The 22734-nt window shown below is 41.3% G+C and overlaps 1 protein-coding gene across 2 annotated transcripts; it reads right to left on the bottom strand.

Annotated features, from left to right (window-relative positions):
- Positions 1-245: 245 nt before the first annotated feature.
- On the bottom strand, positions 246-13292 carry OLR1 (oxidized low density lipoprotein receptor 1). 2 transcript variants are annotated; one of them, XM_062195482.1, is made up of 6 exons: positions 13177-13292; positions 10172-10273; positions 7754-7999; positions 2914-3053; positions 2184-2299; positions 246-1929 (listed from the first exon to the last, which is right to left on the bottom strand). In XM_062195482.1, exons 1-6 carry the CDS (start codon positions 13262-13264, stop codon positions 1785-1787), a joined length of 837 nt encoding a protein of 278 aa, XP_062051466.1. In that variant the 5' UTR covers positions 13265-13292; the 3' UTR covers positions 246-1784. The 2 variants fall into 2 exon arrangements, with proteins under 2 accessions (XP_062051466.1, XP_062051467.1); XM_062195483.1 differs by lacking the exon at positions 10172-10273.
- Positions 13293-22734: the final 9442 nt, after the last annotated feature.

Raw genomic sequence — 22734 nt, forward strand, 5'->3', positions numbered from 1 at the left:
AAAAGGGTTATAATCAATAATAAAATCCCCTATGTCAGTTTCACTCAAATACATTCCTTTTTCTAATTCTATATATTAGTTACCATGAATCAGAGGAAACATTTGTCTTTTGGCGATTGGCTTATTTCACTAAGCATAATGGCAGTAAAGAGCTAACCATACACTTCCTATATGATCCAGACTCCTGGGTGTTTACCTAAGAAAAAAGAAATCCTATGTTCACACAAAGACTTGTTCATGAATGTTCATAGCAGCTTTATTTGTAGTATTCAAAAACTGAGACAAGTCAAATGTCATCACCAGGCAAATGGATAAACAAATTGTGGTATATTTATACCAGTCAACACTGAACATTTTAATAAATGAATAACTGATACAAGCAAGAAGATGGAGATGTATGAATCAAAACAAATGTGTAGTGTAAGAAGCTAGGCCAAAAACAGAAGGCGTAGTGTCTGAGTTCATTCATATGAAACTGCACAAACACAAGCTGACAGCATCCTGGTCAGGGGTGGAGGCGTTGGAAGGTGCCTGATGAAACCTTTGAGGGTTTCTTGATGTTCACGTGAAAACTTATCAAGTTGTACCCTTTAAACGGTCAAGTTTTCTATGCCAACTATACTCAATAGAGCTGTTAACAAAAATAACATCTCTTGTCTTCCTTGGAAAAATATCATATTTAATGTTTGTTATAAGATGGGTGCTGGATTGAGTACAGCAAAAATGGAAAGGCTTCCTTACAAAGCAGGATGGGCCATGAAGAGGGTGGAAATAGAAAGGCTATTTCTCCATTTCCATCTGTTTCTACTCAGCAACATTTGAATATCTGGCTCAGTTTGTTCTGGAATTGAGTGTATTCATTTATTGATCTGTATATTTCTGAATTATACAACGCTCAACAGAGTTGGGGTGAGGTCACCAACAATGAATTATGTATTTTAGGGTAGAAAATTCTACTATGTGTGTCTTTGGGCTTAGAGCTATGAAGCTGTTCTTTGGTAGATAAAAGGTGAAGACATGACACAGGTTTAGGAAGTGATCATGGGTTGTAAATTAGTTCACAAAAAAGTCTATTCAGTTACTAATTCCTTCCTGGGGCTCCTCCAGTTTCCCAATGTATGTGAGATGTGTGTGTGTGCATGTGTGTGTGCATGCATGCTGGAGTCTGGACATGCAATTACAAAGACCAACGAACAATGATTTTAAAGTTGATAATGCACGCTTGTTTTCAGTTTGATCAGTTTGATCTTTCCTCTGTTTCTTCATGTTGTAGTTTCCCATGTGTAGTTCTCCTTTTCTGCTTTCTGCTTGCAGTTGGGCAAGTTCTCTGTGTTGTCTGCCATGCAGCTTTAGGAAGGTGAAGGGAAGGTGCACTGAGGTAGACAAGACTGAGTGAAGTGGGCTCCCAAGCTTGGAGAGGAGCCAAATTTTAAATACAAAAGGGAAGTGCCGTTGAGGGCTGGCAGAGGCTTGGAAACAGTTGGTTGAGCAAGAGAGAAGGGTGTTGGGGATAGATAGATAATGAGATAAAGATAAATAAATAATAGATGTAGATAGGTGATAGACGTAGGTAGGTCAATAGATGATAAATACAGACAGATAGAAAGATGGAAAAAAAACCCCTTTTGATACAAAGGTATCAGGCAGCTGGATCCCCAGGCTTTGCCTCTGATAAGGAGTTGAGCAGCTCTCAGGACTCTCACAGTTCGCACCTACGTCACAAGGAGTAGCTTACATTCCAGAATAAAGTTCATTGACTTTCTTTTCTTCCAGAGCCTTCAAATTCACTCTGACCTCAGCAGATTTGCCTTCTTCTGACAGATACTGTATGCAACTAAAATGCAGTTCTCAGCAAAAACATTTCCCCTCTGCATATATGCACAGGTGCCTGAAGGGTACCTCTGGGAAACAGCGCCCTGGAATCTGAACCTGAGGCAGGGAAGAAGAAAAGTTAGATTTACAGGCAATTTGTGTCAGGAAATCAACATTTTCTTTAAACTTCAAATCAATAATAAATGTGGTGAAGAAAACTCAAGAGGAGATCTAAACGGATAAAGGCAAGGATAGAGGCAAGGAAGGAGACTTTCAGAAATCCCCTAAGCTCCCCTCTGGAGATAAAAGGGACCTCGGTGGAATGCAGCAGTACCTTCACTAGCAGGTTCAGCAAGGAATGGTGAACTTACAAGTGGGGCATCAGAGGAGAACCGTCTTCCCAGAGCCATGAGTAGTCGGGTTTCCTCCGGGATAATCCCATCCAGAATGGGAAGCTGGAGTGGGAAGTCGCTTGCTGGATGAAGCCCTGTGGGGAACAGTGGTTGTGAGCTGGTGGTGGAATCAATGGGAAATAGAATCTGAATGTCAGTTAGTGTTAGATTCATAAAAATGAAAACCAAAAAGGATCTTTGAGATACCCATGATGGGTCTTTTAAAAAAAAGATCTGTTTTATTTACTTTATTTGAGAGAGAGAGAGAAAGTCTCCCATCCACTAGTTCCCTCCCCAGATGCCCACACAACTTGGGTTGGGCCAGACCAAAGCCAAGAGCTGAGTCTTCCCTCCCATATTGGTGACAGGGCCCTGACTCTAAGCCATCGCCTGCTGCTTTCCAAGGGTACATGTTAGCAGGAAATTGGAATAGGGAGCAGAGCTAGAACTTGAACTCATGTTCTCGGATACGGGAAGTACTAGGACAAATGGTTCCCCATCACATGCTATGGCTTTACAGAAATGTTTGCTAAAGTCTAGAGATAGTACCTAGCTTGTCAATCCAAGGTCATGCACAGTTGGTGGCAGGACTGGGCTGAAGAACAGATCTTTAGGCCCTCAAACAAGGGCACCTCCATTGAGGACCTAAACCTCATTTATTTCCCCATCATGCAACACTCCAGCCCAGCCATCATCTACAAACACTCACCAGATCTTCTGTGCTGTTAATTTTCAATAACTGGGCATCCAAAGACAAACATTTCTCTTGACTACTTTCCCAATTAAATGATCCAGAGGAAAACAGATAACAGTTTTTTCCATGCCAGAGCCAGTCTTCGGGACAAGGACCTAGTAAGCAAAGCAGGTCTAATTAGTGAGTCATGTTCAAGTGTGAGTATTTCTACAAGTCTTAAATCACTTTGCCCCTAGCCCTCCTACATGGATCCCACTTCTTAATCAGAATTGTACTCAGATTCTGTGAATACCTAGATAGCCTCAGAGTACTTTTTCTCCATTTTTTGAAGAAAAACAATGCATTCTAATTTTTTTAAAGATTTATTTTATTTATTTGAAAGTCAGAGTTGCACAGAGAGGAGAGGCAGAGAGAGAGAGAGACAGAGAGAGAGAGAGTCAGAGAGAGACAGAGACAGAGACAGAGAGGTCTTCCATCTGCTGGTTCACTCCCCAAATGACCGCAATGGCCAGAGCTGAGCTAATCCAAAGCCAGGAGCCAGGAGCTTCTTCCGGGTCTCCCACGCTGGTGCAGGGACCCAACGTCTTGGGTCATCTTCTACTGCTTTCCCAGGCCATAGCAGAGAGCTGGATGGGACGTGGAGCAGCCGGTCTTGAACTGGTGCCCATATGGGATGTTGGCGCTTCAGGCCAGGGCATTAACCGGCTGCGCCACAGTGCCAGTCCCACATTCTAATTTTAGTACAAAAAAATTACTTCCCATTTAGCATTTTCTTTTCCCTGGTTACAAAGTGAGACAGGCTGCAATGTGATTTCAGAATCTGATCTATTTTTTAAACTTATATTTGGAATAATGGAAGAGTTAAGAGGTGTAACTATTGAATTGCCATTTTGATATTAGAAGTTAAGCTTATGCATTTTAAAACTTTACATCTTTGAATAATGGGTTGACAAACTGTGTCTTCCTATTTTCAGACACAGGCTAAGCAATGCAGTAGCCATATGTGATCTCTGAATATTTGAAATGTGGCTAGTTTGAATTACGAGGTGCTGTGAATATAAGATACACATCTGATTTTGAAAATTTGGCATAAAGAAGAATGTAAAATATTCTATCAATAACTTTAATACTGGTTATTTTTTTATTTTTATTTTTTATTTTTTGACAGGCAGAGTGGACAGTGAGAGAGAGAGAGAGAGACAGAGAGAAAGGTCTTCCTTTTCCGTTGGTTCACCCTCCAATGGCCGCTGCGGCCGGCACACCACGCTGATCCGAAGGCAGGAGCCAGGTGCTTCTCCTGGTCTCCCATGGGGTGCAGGGCCCAAGCACTTGGGCCATCCTCCACTGCACTCCTGGGCCACAGCAGAGAGCTGGCCTGGAAGAGGGGCAACTGGGACAGAATCAGGTGCCCCGACCGGGACTAGAACCCGGTGTGCTGGCGCCACAGGATGAGGATTAGCCTATTGAGCCGTGGCGCTGGCCAATACTGGTTATTGAAATAATATTTGAAATATTTTAGATTAATTAAAATGTGATACTGAAAAGTTTCATTGACTTTTTTCACTTTTAAATGTGTTTACTAGAACATTTAAGGTTACACAGTGATACACACTATATTTCATTTGGACAGAGTTGTTCTTGGGGGAATGAAATATTGATGTAGAGTGAGCAATAAGATTCCAGAAAATAGGGAGTTTTTCCAGTAGCAAAGTTCACAGGGATTTCAAAATAACTTACTCAGACCTTAGGAAATAGGCAAAATATGCCAGTCTCTATCCATGCATGGATGTTTTCAACAACCCTCAAATCACCATCATCATCATTGTCATTGTCTCTTCCATTGTGTTAGTAACACTTGGCATCTGTTTTTGCAGAAGCATAGCTTCTTGGTCTACACCATGACCAAAAGGTGGCACAAACCATCAGATAATTGTATAAGAGTTGGCTTTATCTGAGAGGAGAGAGTAGGAGGGCAGTCGACAACGAAGGATGAATGTGAATAAGAATATAAAAGGCAAAGCCCAAGCAACATATGCAACTTTTGTGCGTCTTCATTTACCTCACCCTATCACATGTAAAGGTAAAAATTACAGGCTTTCATGGGCTGGAGGAACAATCTAGTCAAGCTTTCCAAGCTATGAAAAAGCAAGAAAGACACATAGCAAAACATGGTAGTTAAATGCATTGCATTTCTTTTTGGGTGTGTGTGTGAAGTTAAACACAAATGTTACTCAGTATGTAACTATTGGAAGTACTTTACAGATGTTAACTTGTTTGATCCTCATAACAACTCTATGAGATTGGTTCCATCAATGTTTCCCATCTGACAAATAGAGAACATGGGGATTTGAACCTAGGTGGTCTAACTGCTGTGTTTAACCATCGTACCACACTACCTTTCAATCTTCTAAGTCAGATCCATTCAAAGAAATATTTCTTGGTGCCCTTCTCAGTGTTTTGATATAGAACCTTGGAGTCAATCTGGAATCCGCCAGTTTTAGCCAGGTGCGTGCACACCCTAGCATGAGAAGCACCAATAATTCTGGTGCTGAATATAAGCCTACTGCTGGGACTGCCTGGTACCTCATCCACTCAGTGACTGCAAGCAAACTCCCCAGAGCTCCTCAGAGTCACTCCTCATACAAGGGTGCTTCTAAGAGTTTGTGGAGTGGGGAATTGAAAGATAAATCCATTTTGGTGAAGAAAAACTTTGAAATCCATAAATGCAAAGGATTCGTGGAGAAGTATTATGAAAAACTGCATCAACTTCAAAATTTGGGGAACAAAATAATCATGTCTTTAAAAATAGTTTTATTTTATTTATTGGAGAGAGAGAAACAGAGTGAATAGGATGGGGATGGGGAAAGAGAGAGAGAGAGAGAGGAAAAAAAAAGTGCTTCCATCTGCTCATTCACTCCTCAAATGCCCGCAACAGGTGGGACTAGGCTGGGTCAAAGCTGGAAGCCTGAACTCAATTCCAGCCCACCGTGGTTCCCTAGGTGGGTGGCGGGGCCCCACTTACTCAGACCATAACCACTGCCTCCCATGGTCTGCACTAGCAGGGAGCTGGAATTAGTAGTTAGAGCTGGAGATCAAACCCAGGTACTTCCACGTGGAACACTGTCATCCTAACTAGTATCGAAATGCCTGCCCCAAACTGATCTTTTAATTCCACCTTTTCCACAACTTTTTGAAGTACCCTTGTACACTGAGGACCACAGACTTGTTAATAAGAAAAGCAAAACTTGCCTCAAACTTGAGAAAACTGCCATACTTTTTCCTTGTTGTATTTTAGGGTTTATTTCTTTGGCTTTTTTCCCCTTTCTTTCTTTTTTCTTTTTCTTTTTTTTTTTTTTGTTTGCTTGTTTTAAACATCTCAAAGCTGCTTGATAAAAAGCAGAACTTAAATTGGTGTCTCTACTAACCAGTCTTTATCTGACACTGACAAAGAGTGGAATATGTTACCTGGCATGTCTGCCCTCTGTGGACATGCTATTTATTATTTTTGACTAATTATTCATGTGTGGCATCTCTGGGAGATGATTCTGAATGGTACTGACATAGCTTTAATCCAATACAATTTACAGTTGATAAAGGCAGAGCAGTTTAAACAGCTTTACTGTGAGATAAACCATTGGTTGGTATGCAGCTATGTCTGGCTCCTGTCAACATTCCTATCTTTGACACACATGCCTCCTTTCTTCAAGCTTTTATGGAAGTGTTGCCTTTATTTCCTGCAGGTTCTTTCCTGAAGCAGATTAAACACATGCTTGACACTTGCTCAAGATCAGGTTGTCTAAAATCTCTGCTTATTTTGGTCATTTAAAGTACCCGGTGCATAGTGAAGGGGTTTATGAACTGCAAAAACCTTACACAAAACTACTTATCATTATTCTTATCATTTAACTTTATCTGGGTTTCAATTTTTTCACCCATAAAATTAAGAGATGGTATTCCTGGACTATTATTATATAATCATTATTCAAAGAAATCACATGGTTGAAATTAAGTGAGCTGCACCAGCAACAAGCTGGATAAATTCCTACTTATTAGAAGCAGCTGGTTTCTAATCCTGAGAATAGGGCACTCCTCTGTGTACCTCCAAGGAAGCAATGTTCCCCTGAAAGCGACTCTATCTCATACCTTCTAACTCTCCCTATGGCTGCAAGCTATTCATAATTACTCACTGGAGAAAAGATCGTATACATAGCTGAGTAGCTTGATGTTGTAGACGTTAATGTTTCTGCCTGACTCCTAGACTCTGAGTACACTTTAGACAGTGGAGACCAACTCAGTTCTGTGAACTGACTCCCTGGACCCCTCACATCCTTGTCTAGTGTGCAGTTATCTGTGTAACACTTCCAAGCCAGCCCACCTCTACTGAGCCTGTTTAGAAGTGGCGCCTTCTAAGGTACATTGGCTTAGCAGGAAGACACTGAGGAAGAGGAGGTGAAGAGTTGCCAGGACAAGAAGTCCCCTTAGAGAAAGAAATCCGGTGGTTAAGATCATTGGAATGGAAAGAGATAAAGATCTCCGGCAAGGCGTGTGGGTAGGACAGTGCTCCCAGGAAAATCCTCAAACTGGAATTTTTAAAAGAAAGAAAAGCTCTTCTGATAAGGAAGAAAAACTGAAACCCACTGAAAGGTCTGCTCAAATCAGACATCTCAAGGATTTGGTGTAGATTAGGATGAGGATGACAAAAAGAGAGCGCCTGGGGTAGGATTAGTTGTTACAAATGAATAACCGAAACCTATATCAATGTGCCAACTTTGAGCCTGGAGGTATTTCCAGAAAATAGTTCAGCCTGAGCCGAAAGCCTGCCAGTGCATCTCTTCACACACCCCACACCCCGTACCTGAAAAGTTGGCCATTCTCTTCAGAGCCTCTTGGAGATTCAGGTACTGATGGTTAAGTTCCATTTGCTTTTTGGATTTTTCATCCAGCCTCTTGGCAAGAATTTCTATCATTTCCTTGAGTTCCCTTTGTGATTCCTGGGAAGCTGCTTCTGCCTGCTGCTGGGCTAAGACCTGTCCCTCCAGTATATTCTCCTGGAGAGTGAGGTTTGCTTGCTGTTGCTTTAGGAGGTCAGATACCTGCAATACTAAATCACACCCGATTCCATTTTCAATCCTCAGCAAAAATTCCTCCAAATGGATTTTTAAGTAAATCAGTACACAAACTCAAATAACCTATCTTGACAACAGATAAGATACTGGAAAATGACCTAAATGCAATCAGATATTGTGGATTTGGAAGTTAATTTCAGGAATTATACTTGTGACAAAAAAAGAGATTTTATTTTTAATTGAGTTGTACACAAGTTAAGAGTAATCACAGCACACATAGTGTAACAGTTGAATAAAATATAGACCATCTAAAATAGCCAGACACCATCAGATTCAGTGGTTATTAATAGAAATAGCCATTAATGATGTACTCTATTTGTGTCTTAATTATTTCACTACATCTCCTCCCATTCTGTCTGTTCTTTCAGACTTCCTAATTTTATTTAGGAACTGTGGTGCTCAGAATTATTTTAAATTATTGTGTCATAAAAGTCTCAAAACATTTTTTTTTTTGGCTACAGCATATTTTAGGAAGGGTGGAGATGAAATGAAGTTGTGAAATCAAGCAGAAGTGAATTTTAGGGTCAAATAGCTCAGTTCTAGATTTTTTTTAACCAAAAATAGTATTTATTTGAAAGGGAGACACACACATACACACACAGAGAGAGAGAGAGAGAGAGAGAGAGAGAGAAATTGAGACAGAAATACAGATGAAGAGAGATCTTTCATTTACTGTTTTACCCTCCAAATGCCTGCAGCAGCTAGGGCTAGGCCAGGCCAAAGTCAGGAGCCAGGAACTCAGTCTGGATCTCCCACATGGGTGGCAGGGATCCAACTTCTTGAACCATCATCTGCTGTCTCTTAGGGAATCCACTAGCAGAAAGTTAGAATCAGGAGCAGAGCTGAGACTTGAACCCAGGCACTCCCATATGGGAAGCTGGTGTTTTAGTGTTCCAAGCAATGTCTTAACTGCTGGGCCACACATCTGCCCCTCAGTTCTGGAGTCTTGGTAGAGTACAGAACAGACCTCCTGGCTTCAAGGCCAGATGTGACCAAAACCTCAGAGGAAGGCTCTTCCAGTCCCTGACACTGAGTCAAGGATGCCTCTCTCATTAGGAAAGACCTTAAGTGTCTATAGATGGAAATAATAGTAGTTTGTGAATTTGAACAACCAACAAGCCAATAGCAAATCAAAATCCTTAGTAACCTAGATCCTAGGCAGCTGAAGCATCTCAGATCTACAACCTAACACACAGGCAGAGCAGGTGGATGATGGGCACCACTTTCTTTCTCTCTAAGCCACTCTGGTCTTTCTTTTCACTTCCTCTTTTCCTCTCAATATCCTCTCTTGCTAAATGGTCATATTACAAATTTGACAGTTTTTAAAAACAGAATAACGGATTTTTTTGAAAACATACATTTTCAGTTTATTTGAAAGTTGGGGTAGGGGAGAGAGGGAAAGAGAGAGAGAGAGATGGGGAGAGGGAGAAGGAGAGAGAAAGGGAAAGAGAAAGGGAAAGAGAGAGAAACCTTCTATCTACTAATTCACTCTCCAAATTCCTACAGTATCTGGTGCTGGGCCAGTCTGAGACCAAGAACCTAGAACTCAATCCAAGTCTTGCAAATGGGCGGCAAGCATTTGAGTAGTTGGGACCCAGGGACTCGAGTCATCATCTGTTGCCTCCCAGGATATGTATTAGCAGGAAGCCGTGTCAGAATGGAGCTGGGGCTCAAATCCCACATATCCCAAGCAGCATCTTAATTGCTGTACCAAACACTGCCCTTACATTTTCTTTCAAATATTTTACTTACTGTGTTTATGGTTCTTAACTTTAAAATAATATTTAATCACCACTATTTCAAAAAAATCCATAAAAACTAAATTTCTTTTATGTTTAGGTCTCTGAAGTAATCGTGTGGAATAGCAACGTCAAATAATTTTCTTCTCCATCATTGTAGCATTTAAATAGACACTATCTATGAACTTATGAAAACAAAAAGCCAACCATTTATAATCTTCATTCCAACTCTCCACTCATTTGAGGTATGAACAAAATACACTTGCTCATTTTCCCATACTAAAAACATTTTGCCTAAATGGAATCTAAATCAAGGCTGTTTTGTAGTTGTTACAAAACAAACTTAAACACTTACCAACACTCATCCTCCCCCCAACTCACACACCATTTCCCTATTTCAGCACTTACATTGCATCCCCAGCATTATAATGGTCACCAGTGATCCCAGGCAAAGGACCCCGAGAGCCACAGCAGCTGGGCACCACCAAGGAGAAGAAAGAAAACGGAGACCTGGAGTGACAGAGGACATTAGCAAGATGAGTAAGAATGGAAAGAAGTCATATTGTTCTCTGGGTCCTGTCTGTATTTGGAGCTCTGCTTTCCTCACCTCTGGTCCTCCCATTGGTTCTGAAAACAGTTTCTTCTACATGTTTACAGAGGAAATAAAAGGATTGTTAAAGGATTGGCGTGGTGCCTCCAGGACCACACAACTGCTAAATTCGAGAGCCAGGATTCCACACCAGATGCCCGACTAAGTTTATAATCTGCCTAATCTCCCAACAGTGACTCTGCAATTGCAAACTCCTAGTCCAGCCTGGTTGGATCAACTTCGCCGACAGTACAGAGAGCCTGATGCTTGTAACACAGATCGTGTGTACACATGTGTGTGCACACACACACACGTGTTTTATAAGGAACATGATATGAACAGATATCAGGCATCAAGAAATAAGCTTCAGGCAATTAATGGACTGAGATTTCCTTAAAGAATCCTGTGCATTATTTCATAGTCTTTAATGTTTAGTTCACTAAAATTACATCTTGAAATTGGAGCTTTTTTTGAGCAAAGACAAATCAGAAGGAAACTTCAGTATTCTCATGGCTTATACTAACAGCATGTCCTACACTAATACCAATTCTGGGGCTGTTGTTATAAGAGGAAAATTCACCATTTTTGTGAAAATAAATAAATCCTATAGCTTACAGGTGTCAGAATATCTCTTTATGTGTTCCATCACTAACAAAGCACAGATAATATTGGATCAGTGGGAAAAAATTCCATACAATATATTTGGCTTCCTCATTTAATGAGATAAACAAATAAGGCACTGATATTGTTATCTTCAATATGCAAATAGAAAAATGAAGGGTTCCATCATGTGCTTAAAATCAGATGCTAAAATCTAAGCAGAGATATTAAATTTAATTGTCGATCGCTATATAACTGGCTATACCACATCACAAAATTTCCAGTGTGAATGGACAATGATCCAAGTCAACCAACACACAAATATATTCAGAGAGTTTTCGTGTTTCAAAAGCACTGTGCTAGACTCTGCAGATGATAAAGAGAACACAGGCACTTTTGACAGAGGGGAGTATAAGGGTACTTATGGAAAATATGTATTATGGAAAAACTATGCATGGATTGCAAAAAAATTATTTTGCAACATAATAAACTTATCCTTTCATTCTATTTTCCATTAAGTTCTTGAAGTACCCGCATGCGGTTCTTTCACTGACTCAATAGTTTCTGAAATCCAGTGTGTGTGTGTGGCAAGCTTGGAGATGCAGAAGATAACTTTCTTTTGTGAACAACTGACCAATCATATCCTCAGAAGCAATTATCTCCTGTGAAGTTTTCAACCAATCTCCCTCTGGAAAATATTCATCTCATTAGGATGTCAAGTATGTTCACCACTTCTGGATGATAAAATTCCTGAATTTTTAGAATTTTTACTTAAAAAAAAATGGGAGGACCTATAGCTGTGAAAGATCTTCCTTCTTTCTCTATACCTCCCTTTGTCCTGTTCCCTTGGAAGGTAGAAGCCATTAATTCAATTCCACCCCCACTATTGTTTTCCTAATCAGAAAATAATTTAATTCTTTGCAGTTGGACATGAATCTAACCAGGGTTCTGAAAGAATTAATTTAATATTACAGCAAAAGTCAAGCACTCAATCCTACTGTATGAATAATGAATGAATGAGTAAATAAGCTATTATTATTTCTTGTAGGTCTACCCATAAATGCCAGCATTTTTTTCATACCAAGTTATGTCATCATCTCCAACTTATTTTCCTATGGAGAGAAATCTTTATCTTGTTTATTGGAAACATGATCTGAAATTTTCTTTTCCAAATTTCTGATAAAACTTGTTTATCCTCTTCTCCTTATATTTTGTTCTTTTTTCTCAGGATAAATATAAAATAAAAGCCAATTTATCCAAATTGTTGAAATGGAATTATGAATTAACATATACTTAAAGAGTTTAGATTACTGTATGTATCAAATAGATATTATATTTTTTCAGTTATATATAATAAAATATACGCTAAACAATACTGAATATCCTGTGATTTACTTTGGATAATTCATATTTCAAGTTTGTAGTATCTCAAAGGCACTTACAAAAGTTATTGGTAGGGCCGGCGCCGTGGCTTAACAGGCTAACCCTCTGCCTTGCGGCGCCGGCACACCGGCTTCTAGTCCCGGTCGGGGCGCCGGATTCTATCCCAGTTGCCCCTCTTCCAGGCCAGCTCTCTGCCATGGCCCGGGAAGGCAGTGGAGGATGGTCCGAGTCCTTGGGCCCTGCTCCCGCATGGGAGACCAGGAGAAGCACCTGGCTCCTGGCTTCAGATCAGCGCGATGAGCTTGCCGCAGCGCGCCAGCCGCAGTGCACCAGCTGCAGCGGCCATTGGAGGGTGAACCAACGGCAAAAAGGAAGACCTTTCTCTCTGTCTCTCTCTCTCACGTCCACTCTGCCTGTCAAAAAAAAAAAAAAAAAAATTCCTACTTCTGGGGCAGGTATTTGGTGTAGCAGTTAAGACGCACTCTCAACATGTAAGGGGAGTGCCAGAGTTCACATCCTGGTTTTGCTACAGATTTAAAAAAAAAAAAAAGTTATTGGTGTACACATTGGGTCCGAAGGGATTGGATTTTGGATAAATAGGTAAATAAATAAAAATAATACATTTAAAGTGAACAGCATAGAGAATAGCTTACAATAAATCCTCTAAGTATTATCATCACCATTATATCTGACTTGTTTTTCTGTAAGGCAAACGGTTTTAACTGTACTATGTTTTCCCATACTTGGGTGTCTAGCTTTCCAATCCTTTTCTTCAATAAATTTACACTTTTGAGCCTATGTTGAGATTCAGTTCCTCTACACCTTTGCCCATCCCTGGTACCTTTAGGTTTCTTCCCGCTCCACTTCTGATCAGGCTGGTCCTTCATGGGCTTGACCTTGAGGTCGTCAACAGCTATTTCCAAATTCATGCCAAGAACGAGAGATGGAAGCAGTGAAAGACTTCCACAAACTGAGAGTGTGCAAACTTCTGCCGGAGTATTTAAAGAGCCACTGTTATCTAATAGAATGACTCAATCACTCGGTAGGAGGAAGGGGAGGTTTTTGCTTCATTTTGGGAAGTCGGCTGACGCATTCTTGAGTTATGTCTATTGCAGGTGGGGAAAGTTGTGATTCTGATACTGTTTCAGCATGTTTCACTAAGTAATTTCTGAAAGGGAAAACTGTATTTTCCATGACCATTAGGGGAGAGGCATTGTTGTACTCCTGCTTCAGACAAGGAAACAGAAATTCAAAAAGAGTGCATGACACTAAATTTGTGAGAGTGCAATTGGGCCAGCTTCTTTCATTCCAACAGTCAGAGCTGTTTGTTAATTTCACCATAGTACATGTCTCTATGTCTATATAGTGTCTTTCACAACTCATACATTTTTCTTTGTATCTGTCACTTTTTCCTTGTAGGCATCTTCCAGACTAAGATGAAATGCTTTTTCTTTTTTTATGAGAGAGGGAGAGAGAGAGAGAATTCCTATTGGCTGGTTCACTCCCCAGATACCAGCATCAGCCAGGGGAGACCAAAGCTAGGTCTCCCACATGTAGGATAGCTCCCAAATACTTGAGCCACCATGGCTGCCTCCCAGGATCTTCATTAACAGGAAGCTGTGATCAGGAAGCAGAGCCAAGTGTCAAATCAAGGCATGCAGGCATCCTAACTGGTGTTTTAACAACTGAGTGGATCCCTGGCCTGCTGTCATTTTTAAAGTTGATAGTAGACTCGAAAATTTGGGATGAGTCATCTGTAACTCCTGTTAATGCAGTGATGTGCTGGATAATTTTAGAACTTAACTAAGGGTACCAATCTTCCTTCCTTCCTTCCTTCCTTCCTTCCTTCCTTCCTTCCTTCCTTCCTTCCTTTTAAAGATTTATTTATTTATTTGAAAGGCAGAGTTACAGAGAGAGAGGTCCTCCATCCACTGTTTCGCTCCCTGAATGGCTGCAATGGCAAGAGCTGAGCTGGTCCAAAGCCAGGAGTCAGGGGCACCTTTCTGGTCTCCCACGTGGGTCCAGTGGCACAAGCACTTGGGCCATCCTTTGCTGCTTTGCCAAGCACATTAGCAGGAAGCTGGATCGGAAGTAGAGCAGCTAGGGCCCAAATTGGCATCCATACGTGTGTAAAGCTGGCACTGCAGGCAGCAGCTTTACCCTCTCTGCCACAGCGCAGGCCCCAAGGGTACCGTTTCATACAGCGACAATATGACATAGAAGCACACAGCCCTGTATAGTCAGAACTAGTTTCGGATCTTCCCCAAGATCTGCAACCTTATGGAATTGCCTAACACTTTAAATCTCTTTGTCTATAAGTTAGAAATAATGTCTATTTTCTAATGTTGTTATAGGTATTTAAATGAGAAATTGGGTGAAAAGAACAAGCTCTGTACTTGGAACGTAATAAGAACCCAATTAATATATTTATTACCATTGTGAGTAGTGCTATTCAGCCCAGCTGAATTAGCCAGCAAAAAGTGCATTCTAGTCTAACCTGTGGATGACTTGCAACCCAAAGACTTGGTCATGGTGCCCTCCCTGTGAATGTGTCTGTTTGTGTTCTTTGATTGAATCCAAATCTGCTTCCCCTTCACAATCTCCTAACCCAAACCAACCTCACTGACGTTATATGTGTTTTTTATTTATTTTAAAGAATCCTTATCCATTAGAGATGTCTTCTGAAGTATTATGTCCAAAATGATATGATGTTTAGGATCTGCTTTAAGCTAAGGAAAAAAAAAAGAAGAAGAAGAAAAAGTGGGTAAAAGAAGAATGGACAAGTAAATACAGTTTTGAGGGAACTATTAGGAAAAATCACCAATATTGACAGGCTACTTACAAGTGCATTTCCCTCTTACCCCTGAGAAACTGTCTGTATTACTTTGTTCTGAGCAGGGTATCTGAGATCAACTTGAAAATAGTTAACTTGGCCAGCGCTGCGGCTCACTTGGCTAATCCTCCGCCTGTGGTGCTGGCACCCCGGGTTCTAGTCCCGGCTGGGGCGCCGGATTCTGTCCCGGTTGCCCCTCTTCCAGGCCAGCTCTCTGCTGTGGCCAGGGAGTGCAGTGGAGGATGGCCCAAGTGCTTGGGCCCTGCACCCGCATGGGAGACCAGGAGAGGCACCTGGCTTCTGGCTTTGGATCAGCGCAGCGCGCCGACCATAGCAGCCATTTGGGGGGTGAACCAACGGAAGGAAGACCTTTCTCTCTGTCTCTCTTTCTCTGTCTAACTCTGCCTGTCAAAAAAAAAAAAAAAAAAAAAAGAAAGAAAGAAAGAAAGAAAGAAAGAAAGAAAATAGTTAACTTGTCATTTTAAGTTTTACTCTATCACGCAGTTCCCACGCATAAAAAATTCAGCATGCACCAAATAATGGGCGTTAACCCAACTTGTTTCATCACCCAAGCCCATCCCACATCCCTGGACAGTGAATTCTGGGAAGGGAAGAGCCTGACTCGATACATTTCTGTGCTCACCAGGCTGCCTTTCACACGTATCAGATCGCAGAAAGTTAATAATGAATTAATAAATACTGAAATGATATCACAATGAAAAGGATGCTTCATCATTCTCACAGTGACTGCTGTTTCTGATGCCACTGAAATTATATAACATCAAATGTTTACCATTTTAACCATTTTTAATGTCCCGTCCAGTGACAATATATCTGCACTGTTGTGTAGCATCACCACCACCTTATCTCCAGGACTTTTTCATTTCCTCTGACTGAAACGCTGTTCCCATTAAACAATAACTCCTGTGAGGTAAACTCCATGTGCCCCTTTACCAGGCCAGGGACTCCCAGATAGGGTATTTTGGGGACAGAGTCACTTATTAACCAATATTAACCACTAAAATAAAGCAAATTTCTCTCCATAATGTGAATGGACCTCATCCAAACATTGAAGACCTGCAGAACAAAGGGGTTAGCTTTCTCCCAGGTAAAAGAAGACCTCTACACCATTAGCTCTCCCGGGTCTTCTTACGGATACCACTCCCCACTCATTCCTCCTCCCCTGGAAACTCCCATTCTACTTTTTGCCCATATCCTAGGTAACTCATGGATGTGGAACCATCCACTATTTATCTTTTTGTGTCTGAGTTACTTTACTCGGCATAATGTCTTCAAGGTCCATTCACATGTGTTGTGTATTGGGATTTCCTTCCTTTTTGTATGCACTTTTTTAAAAAAAGATTTATTATATTTATTTGAAAAACAGAGTTACAGAAAGAGGAGAGAGAGAGAGAGAGAGAGAGAGAGAGAGAGAGAGTGAGTTAGTTCTGATCACTTCCTAAATGGCTGCAATGGCTGGAGCTGAGCCCATCTAAAGCCAGGAGCCAGGAGCTTCTTCCTAGTCTCCCAAGTGGGTGCATGGGCCCAAGCACTTAGACCATATCTACTACTTTCTCAGGCACATTAGCAGGGAGCTGGATCAGAAGTGGAGCAGCTGGGACTTGAACCAGTGCCTATGTGGGATGCTGGCACTGCAGGCTGGGGCTTTAACCCACTGGGCCACAGCGCTGGCCCCAGAACGTCTTTCCTTTTAAAAGCTGCATAATATTACCTTGTCTTTATGTACCACATTTTGTTTATCTACCTGTTGATGGAATTTTGGGTTTCTTCTGTTTTTAAAGGGATAGTTTCTAAGCAGCTTCTCCCTATGTAGGAGATAGCTAGGCAGACTTGAAACACTTTAGCAGGATCCCATTATTCTTGACTCCTGGTAGGAGCTCATGTTCAGGTGTAATTTCTTACCCTGGGGGTGTGGTTGGGAACTACAAAAGTGATTGATTGGGGCTAGTGCTGTGGCGCAGTGGGTTAAAGCCCTGGGCTGAAGTTCCAGCATCCCATATGGGTACCGGTTCTAGTCTCAGTTGCTCCTCTTCCAATCCAGCTCTCTGCTATGGGCTGGATAGCAGTGAAAGATGGCCCAAGTTCTTGGGCCCCTGCACCCATGTAGGAGACCTGGAAGAAGCTCCTGGCTCCTGGCTCCTGGCTTCGGATTGGCACAGCTCTGGCCGTTGCGGCCATCTGGGGAGTGAACCAGTGGATGGAAGACCTCTCTCTCTGTCTCTACCTCTCTCTGTAACTCCGTCTTCCAAATAAATAAAATAAATCTTAAAAAAAAAGTGATGGATTATATGTAATCATATAAATGTGATTACATGAGGTATAGTGATTGTTATGTTAAAACTATTCTCTTCCCTTTTCCTATCTTTATTATTTCTGCACCTCTCTCTCTCTTTGTCTAGTTATAAAGAAGAAAGCTTAATAGATCCTATAGCTACAAAGACATGAACTCTACTTGAAGAAACTTGCAATCAGATCCTTCCCCCACTGAGTCTTCAAATGAGAAAGTAGCCTTGTGAGACCATAAGCAGAGGACCCAACACCTCCATGCCCACACCTCTGGCTCTCAGATACTTTGACTCAGTAAATATGTGTTGTTTCACATTGCTTCTAAAGTAACATGGTCATGTGTTATATGGCATTAAACTGAATACATCCTGTGACAAACTGAATCCTTCTGTTGCATTTAACTCTCCTATATCTAATCCTCTGACTCTCAATGCCTCTGAGGTTGTCCCTTAATACTTATGCTATGATCTCGGCTCATGAGACAGTTCCCAGTGGAGCCCCCAGAGGTTGAAAACGGAACTAACTTTGTTTGCCATCTTTACTTTTGAAGGCATGGTTTTGATCCAATCCACTGCACAACTCTTTATAGCTTGATGTTGATGTCTCATAGTAATAATAGTCTTGGCCTCTGTTTCAGTGGGGCAAAGAGAAGAAAGGACAATGTGGCTCACTAACTTGGGCAAAGTCAAAAGGAGAATAATCAAACAAGCAATTATTTGACTATGCTTGTTGTAGTAGTTGTATAACAATTCCTGGAAGCATGGGGAAAAAAAAAAAAGCCCTCCATTGGTTCCACTCCAAGTCCTTAACAGGCTGGATATGAGCTAATGATTCACAAGCTTAATGGAACCACACAAGATTGTATAGGACTGTCCTGACATCAACCCGTCCACCCCAGCTCCCTGGCCTCCTGTGTCTGCCCAGTATGTACCTTCCTCAGCCTTCTTGCCTGACTTGTCTTTTCTCTCGATCGTTCCCCATATGGAGCCTTTGACAGAAACTGGACCCAGAGTTAAAATTGCCACAAGGCACAATCATTTTCATTGGGATTTAAAAAAAAAGGGGGGGGGAGGTTTATTTCCCTAGCGAATAATCTGGTGGGAAAATAGGAAATCTAGGAAAGAAAAATAACAAGGCCATTAACAGAATCCTATTTTGTTAGGAAGCTGGAGGGCAGAATGATGATGGCAATCATGTGGTGGAAAAGTGCAATGGGAGAGAGGGTAGAAGTCATGTTAATTGGCAAACCTGTTTGTGCAGGTCAAGGTTGGCAGAGCTGCGAGAGGAGATGGCCAGGTTAGCAAGGGCAAATATTCAAGAACTGGAATATTAGGAGAGCTAAAATGTAGACTGGAGAGGAATTAGTATAAAAATACACAGGAGATGCATAAATGATGTTAACCATGCAGCATATTGTCAGGGAAGATCTTAGGTAAAATTGAGTGAAAATCAAAATAGTCTTAGCTAACACATGAAATAGTTGTTATCAAGACTATTATGTGTATTTAATACATACTGGCTTATTTAATCTTTATAAGCCCATTACTATGACAGTGTTATCATTATTACCCCCATATGATATGAACTGAAATTGAACCAACAGAGAGATACAAAAACTTGCTGAATAACTTGCCAATAAGTGACAGAGCAAGTACTGAATCCCAAGCATCCCTTCTGGGAGCTGAGTCATGATGCTTTATTGTCTCCCTGATAAGCCACACAAAAGAAAAGGTTTATGGTGCTCCTACGCTTGACTGAATAGAAACATTCCATTCAAGGCATCTTTTGGCCTTAGGTTCCATTTTCTCCAAGAAATACCATCTAACTCAAGTCAGGCAGACACCCATTCCTGCCTTGTAAATGGACACATTAAGTACTGGGGAGCCAGCACAAGGGTCTTGCTCTCCCTGACATAAAAAACACCTCCCACTCTGTCAGAATTTTTATGGAAATTTGGAAAACATGCTTCAACCTAACCCCAACTGTCTTAATTTTTTAGAAAAGGAACATCGATGCTCCTTACTTCTGAAACAGGTTTTAAATAACCAGTATCATGCCAGGGTATTCTTTCACTATTTGTCTTCCTCAGCTGAGAAAAAAAAAATATTTATATTCGCCATTCTCATATCACTTTGTCATGCTCTGTGTGCCCTTGGACAACAACCGGTCTCACTCAGTGGTCTCAACAACCACTCAATATCATTAGATTTTCATAGTTAGGATCTGAAAGGTGCTTTTATTTCACTCTTATAAGATAGATAATGAACAGTGAAAATTAACATTTAATTATCTTATGAATTGCATTGTATTAAGCCAAAGATTCCCTACTTAAGTATAAATTTTTGCAGTCTCTATTTGTTCCTATAGATATGTTTGTGTATTTTCTGTCTTTCCATGGGTGCTTGTTTTCACTATGACCTTAGGTTTTATTTTCTTGAGTGGCAAAATTCCTTTTTCAATCACAACACCACTTTGCCAGAAAAGAGAATGAGAGAGAGAGAAAAATGAACAAAGGAATAAGTATTTTAAGAAAACCCTATACATTTTTGGAAGCCAGTTTTTTAAAAAAAATATGTGCCTATCTGCCTCACTTGCAGGTGTTTATGGGAATCAAGTCAGGGTGGAGGAAGACGTCATTGACAGCACCTGGAAATTCTAATTTTCCAACCTGATTACTCCTACCCCAGTGGTTAGGAATAAATGATCCAGAACCAGCAGAGTTGATTATCAACATAGTGAAGGAGAAGGTTTCAAAGAGCAAGACCAGGCTGTGTTAATCACATAGAGAGGGGGCGAGCAGAGACTGGCAGGGCAGTTTTCAACCTCCTCCAGTCACCCTGGAGAGCGGCAGTGAGAGACAGGATGTTACTAATTTTCTGATGACAATGAGAACATATATTTTGTCATCATCCATCAGCTTTTGATCTTCCAAAGCTAACTTTCTCATCACTGACTAGAAAAATACTTGATTCAGTGGACAAATGTGTCCTTTTTGACTGTCTTCCTTTTGGGGATAGTGGGAGAAAGAAAGTTAAATAGAAAGAATTTACAACGGGAAGGAAAGAAAGAAGGCAAAAAGAAGCAAATGTGCTGACCATAGAAACAAAGAAGGAAAGGGAAGAGAAAGACAACAGAAATTAAGAGCTAGAGAAAGTTAGAGGAGAGAGAGAGAGAGAGAGGGAGAGGGAGAGCAGGGAGACAGAAAGAGAGAGAGAGAAGGAGGAGAAGAAGGAGAAGGAGAAGGAAGAGGAGGAGGAGGAAAAACTGACTTACTGCTGAGAAAGTTTCTCTTCTTAAGAATTCTAGGTCAAGAAGTCACACATGGCTCACAGCGTGAAAAGGAGGCTATGGACATGCAGTACGTGATCCTGGGGAAGCAGGAGTCCAGACCCATGGGAGTCAGAGCCCAGGCCCTGGTGGCCTCTGCCCTGGCATCTCTCATCCAGGTGAGTTCAGCTGTGAACAGGCAGGAAGAAGGCATTTTCTCCCCCCCTCAGATGCATCAACTCCCAAAGAACCTGCGAGAAAATGGATGGGGGCAGAGGGGAAGGTGTACATAGAACCTAAGAGACGGTGGGAAAATAATAACAAAGTTTCCTGAGCGTCACAGAGTTGTGTAGGTGAATGGGTGACTAGTGGCAATGCCAGTGGAAAGGGGGACAAATACAGTGGCTATCTCTACAGGCTATGCCACTTTAGAACACAACCTGTGTGTGTACTTCTCTGAGCGTCTTATCCATCTCATAGAACCCCAAGTAAGTGATGAAAACTCTGGAACTCCTCTAAACAGAATTTCCCATGTCAGCCCTAATACATCCTGAGCAGCTGAGATGCCTCCAGTCCAGGAATGTTAAGAAAGAAAGGACTCCTCAAAGCTCTCTGGACCCTCTATTTCTCCTAACTATGACTAGAAGCCCTGAGTAATTCATCAGAGAAGAGGGTCTTTCGACAGAGGGGTTCAGAATGGTGGTCAAGGGGGTGTTTCTGTAACCATGAACTCTAGCAAGGAGAGCAAATGAAGGAACTCAATGGTATCCTATTCCTGTTCAGCTCTTGGCCTAGAGGGGGATGTCTGTTTTACTTCTAATATACTCTTAAACCAGTATCTGAAAATCCACTTCTTTCTTTTTCCTGTATTTTATTTTGTTTCCTCTTCTCTCTCTCTCTCTCTTTTTTTTTTTTCTTGAATCTCCATTTCTCCTTTTTTGGGCTTTTTGCAACAAGTGTGAAAAGTGACATTTGCCTTCTGGGTTCTTTAGGTTTCTCTCACCTTTGGTGAAGAAAGTGAAACTGAGTCCCAGGGTTGGGTTGAAGAAGCAAAAGCTGATAGCGAGGGGTTTCTGAAATGTTTTCTGCCCTAAATCCTTTCACCTGGTATGTCCCGATTGTGTGTTTCCCCCACCCTGTCTCCTCCCAACCACAAATTCCCAGTTGGTCCAAATCCCTATCCCCTTGTAAGAACATGTGTCATTGCTGTCCTGAAATTCCAGGCCATTCGTGTTACTGGAAGACAGAAAGGACTTCTATGCCTAGAGAGGTCTTTGAAGGAGGAAGTCAACTGAAATGCAAGGTGGAAGGAGTGGAGGGATGAGACAACAATGTCAAGGGATTGTCACAGCGAACTTGCCTCATTCTATTAAGTCATTCAACACAATTATGATGGAATTTGATCTGAATTCCAACTACCTCTTTCTTAAAACCATATGCCTTAGTCCTTTAACTTTCCAAAATAAGGTTAACTCTACCCATTTACAGCATTATTGTGATGGGATGTTGTGAAATAGTAAAAGTTCTTAGCAGTTTTATTGCCATATGGTAGTCATTCAATAAATAAGCACACCTCCCCCCGCCCAGCTGTTTGCTTGCTATATGGTGAGTTATTAGCATAGTGAGGGGGATGAGAAAAGATCAGTGTCATAGAATTCAATTTGCAACTGGGCAGGAACTAGGAGGATGAAAACAACATCCTAAAGGGAAGATCAAAAAAATTTCTAGGACAAATTGATATAAATGTTTGCCTCTCATTTACAAATGTGTGATACTCACCCTCCATCAACATAACAGATTCCTGGGAGCTGTGTCTGGTGTAGCAGTTAAGACACCATTTTGGGAGCCTGTATCCCACTTTGGAGTGCGTGGGTCTCAGGCCTGGTTATGCTCTCAATTCCAGCTTCTTGCTATTGCACACCCTGGGAGGTAGCAGGTGATGGCTCAACTAGCTGGGTTCCGGCCGCCTATGTGGGAAACCTAGGTGGAGAT

The sequence above is a fragment of the Lepus europaeus genome, chromosome 6, assembly GCF_033115175.1.
Source record: "Lepus europaeus isolate LE1 chromosome 6, mLepTim1.pri, whole genome shotgun sequence".
Lineage (NCBI taxonomy): Eukaryota > Metazoa > Chordata > Mammalia > Lagomorpha > Leporidae > Lepus > Lepus europaeus.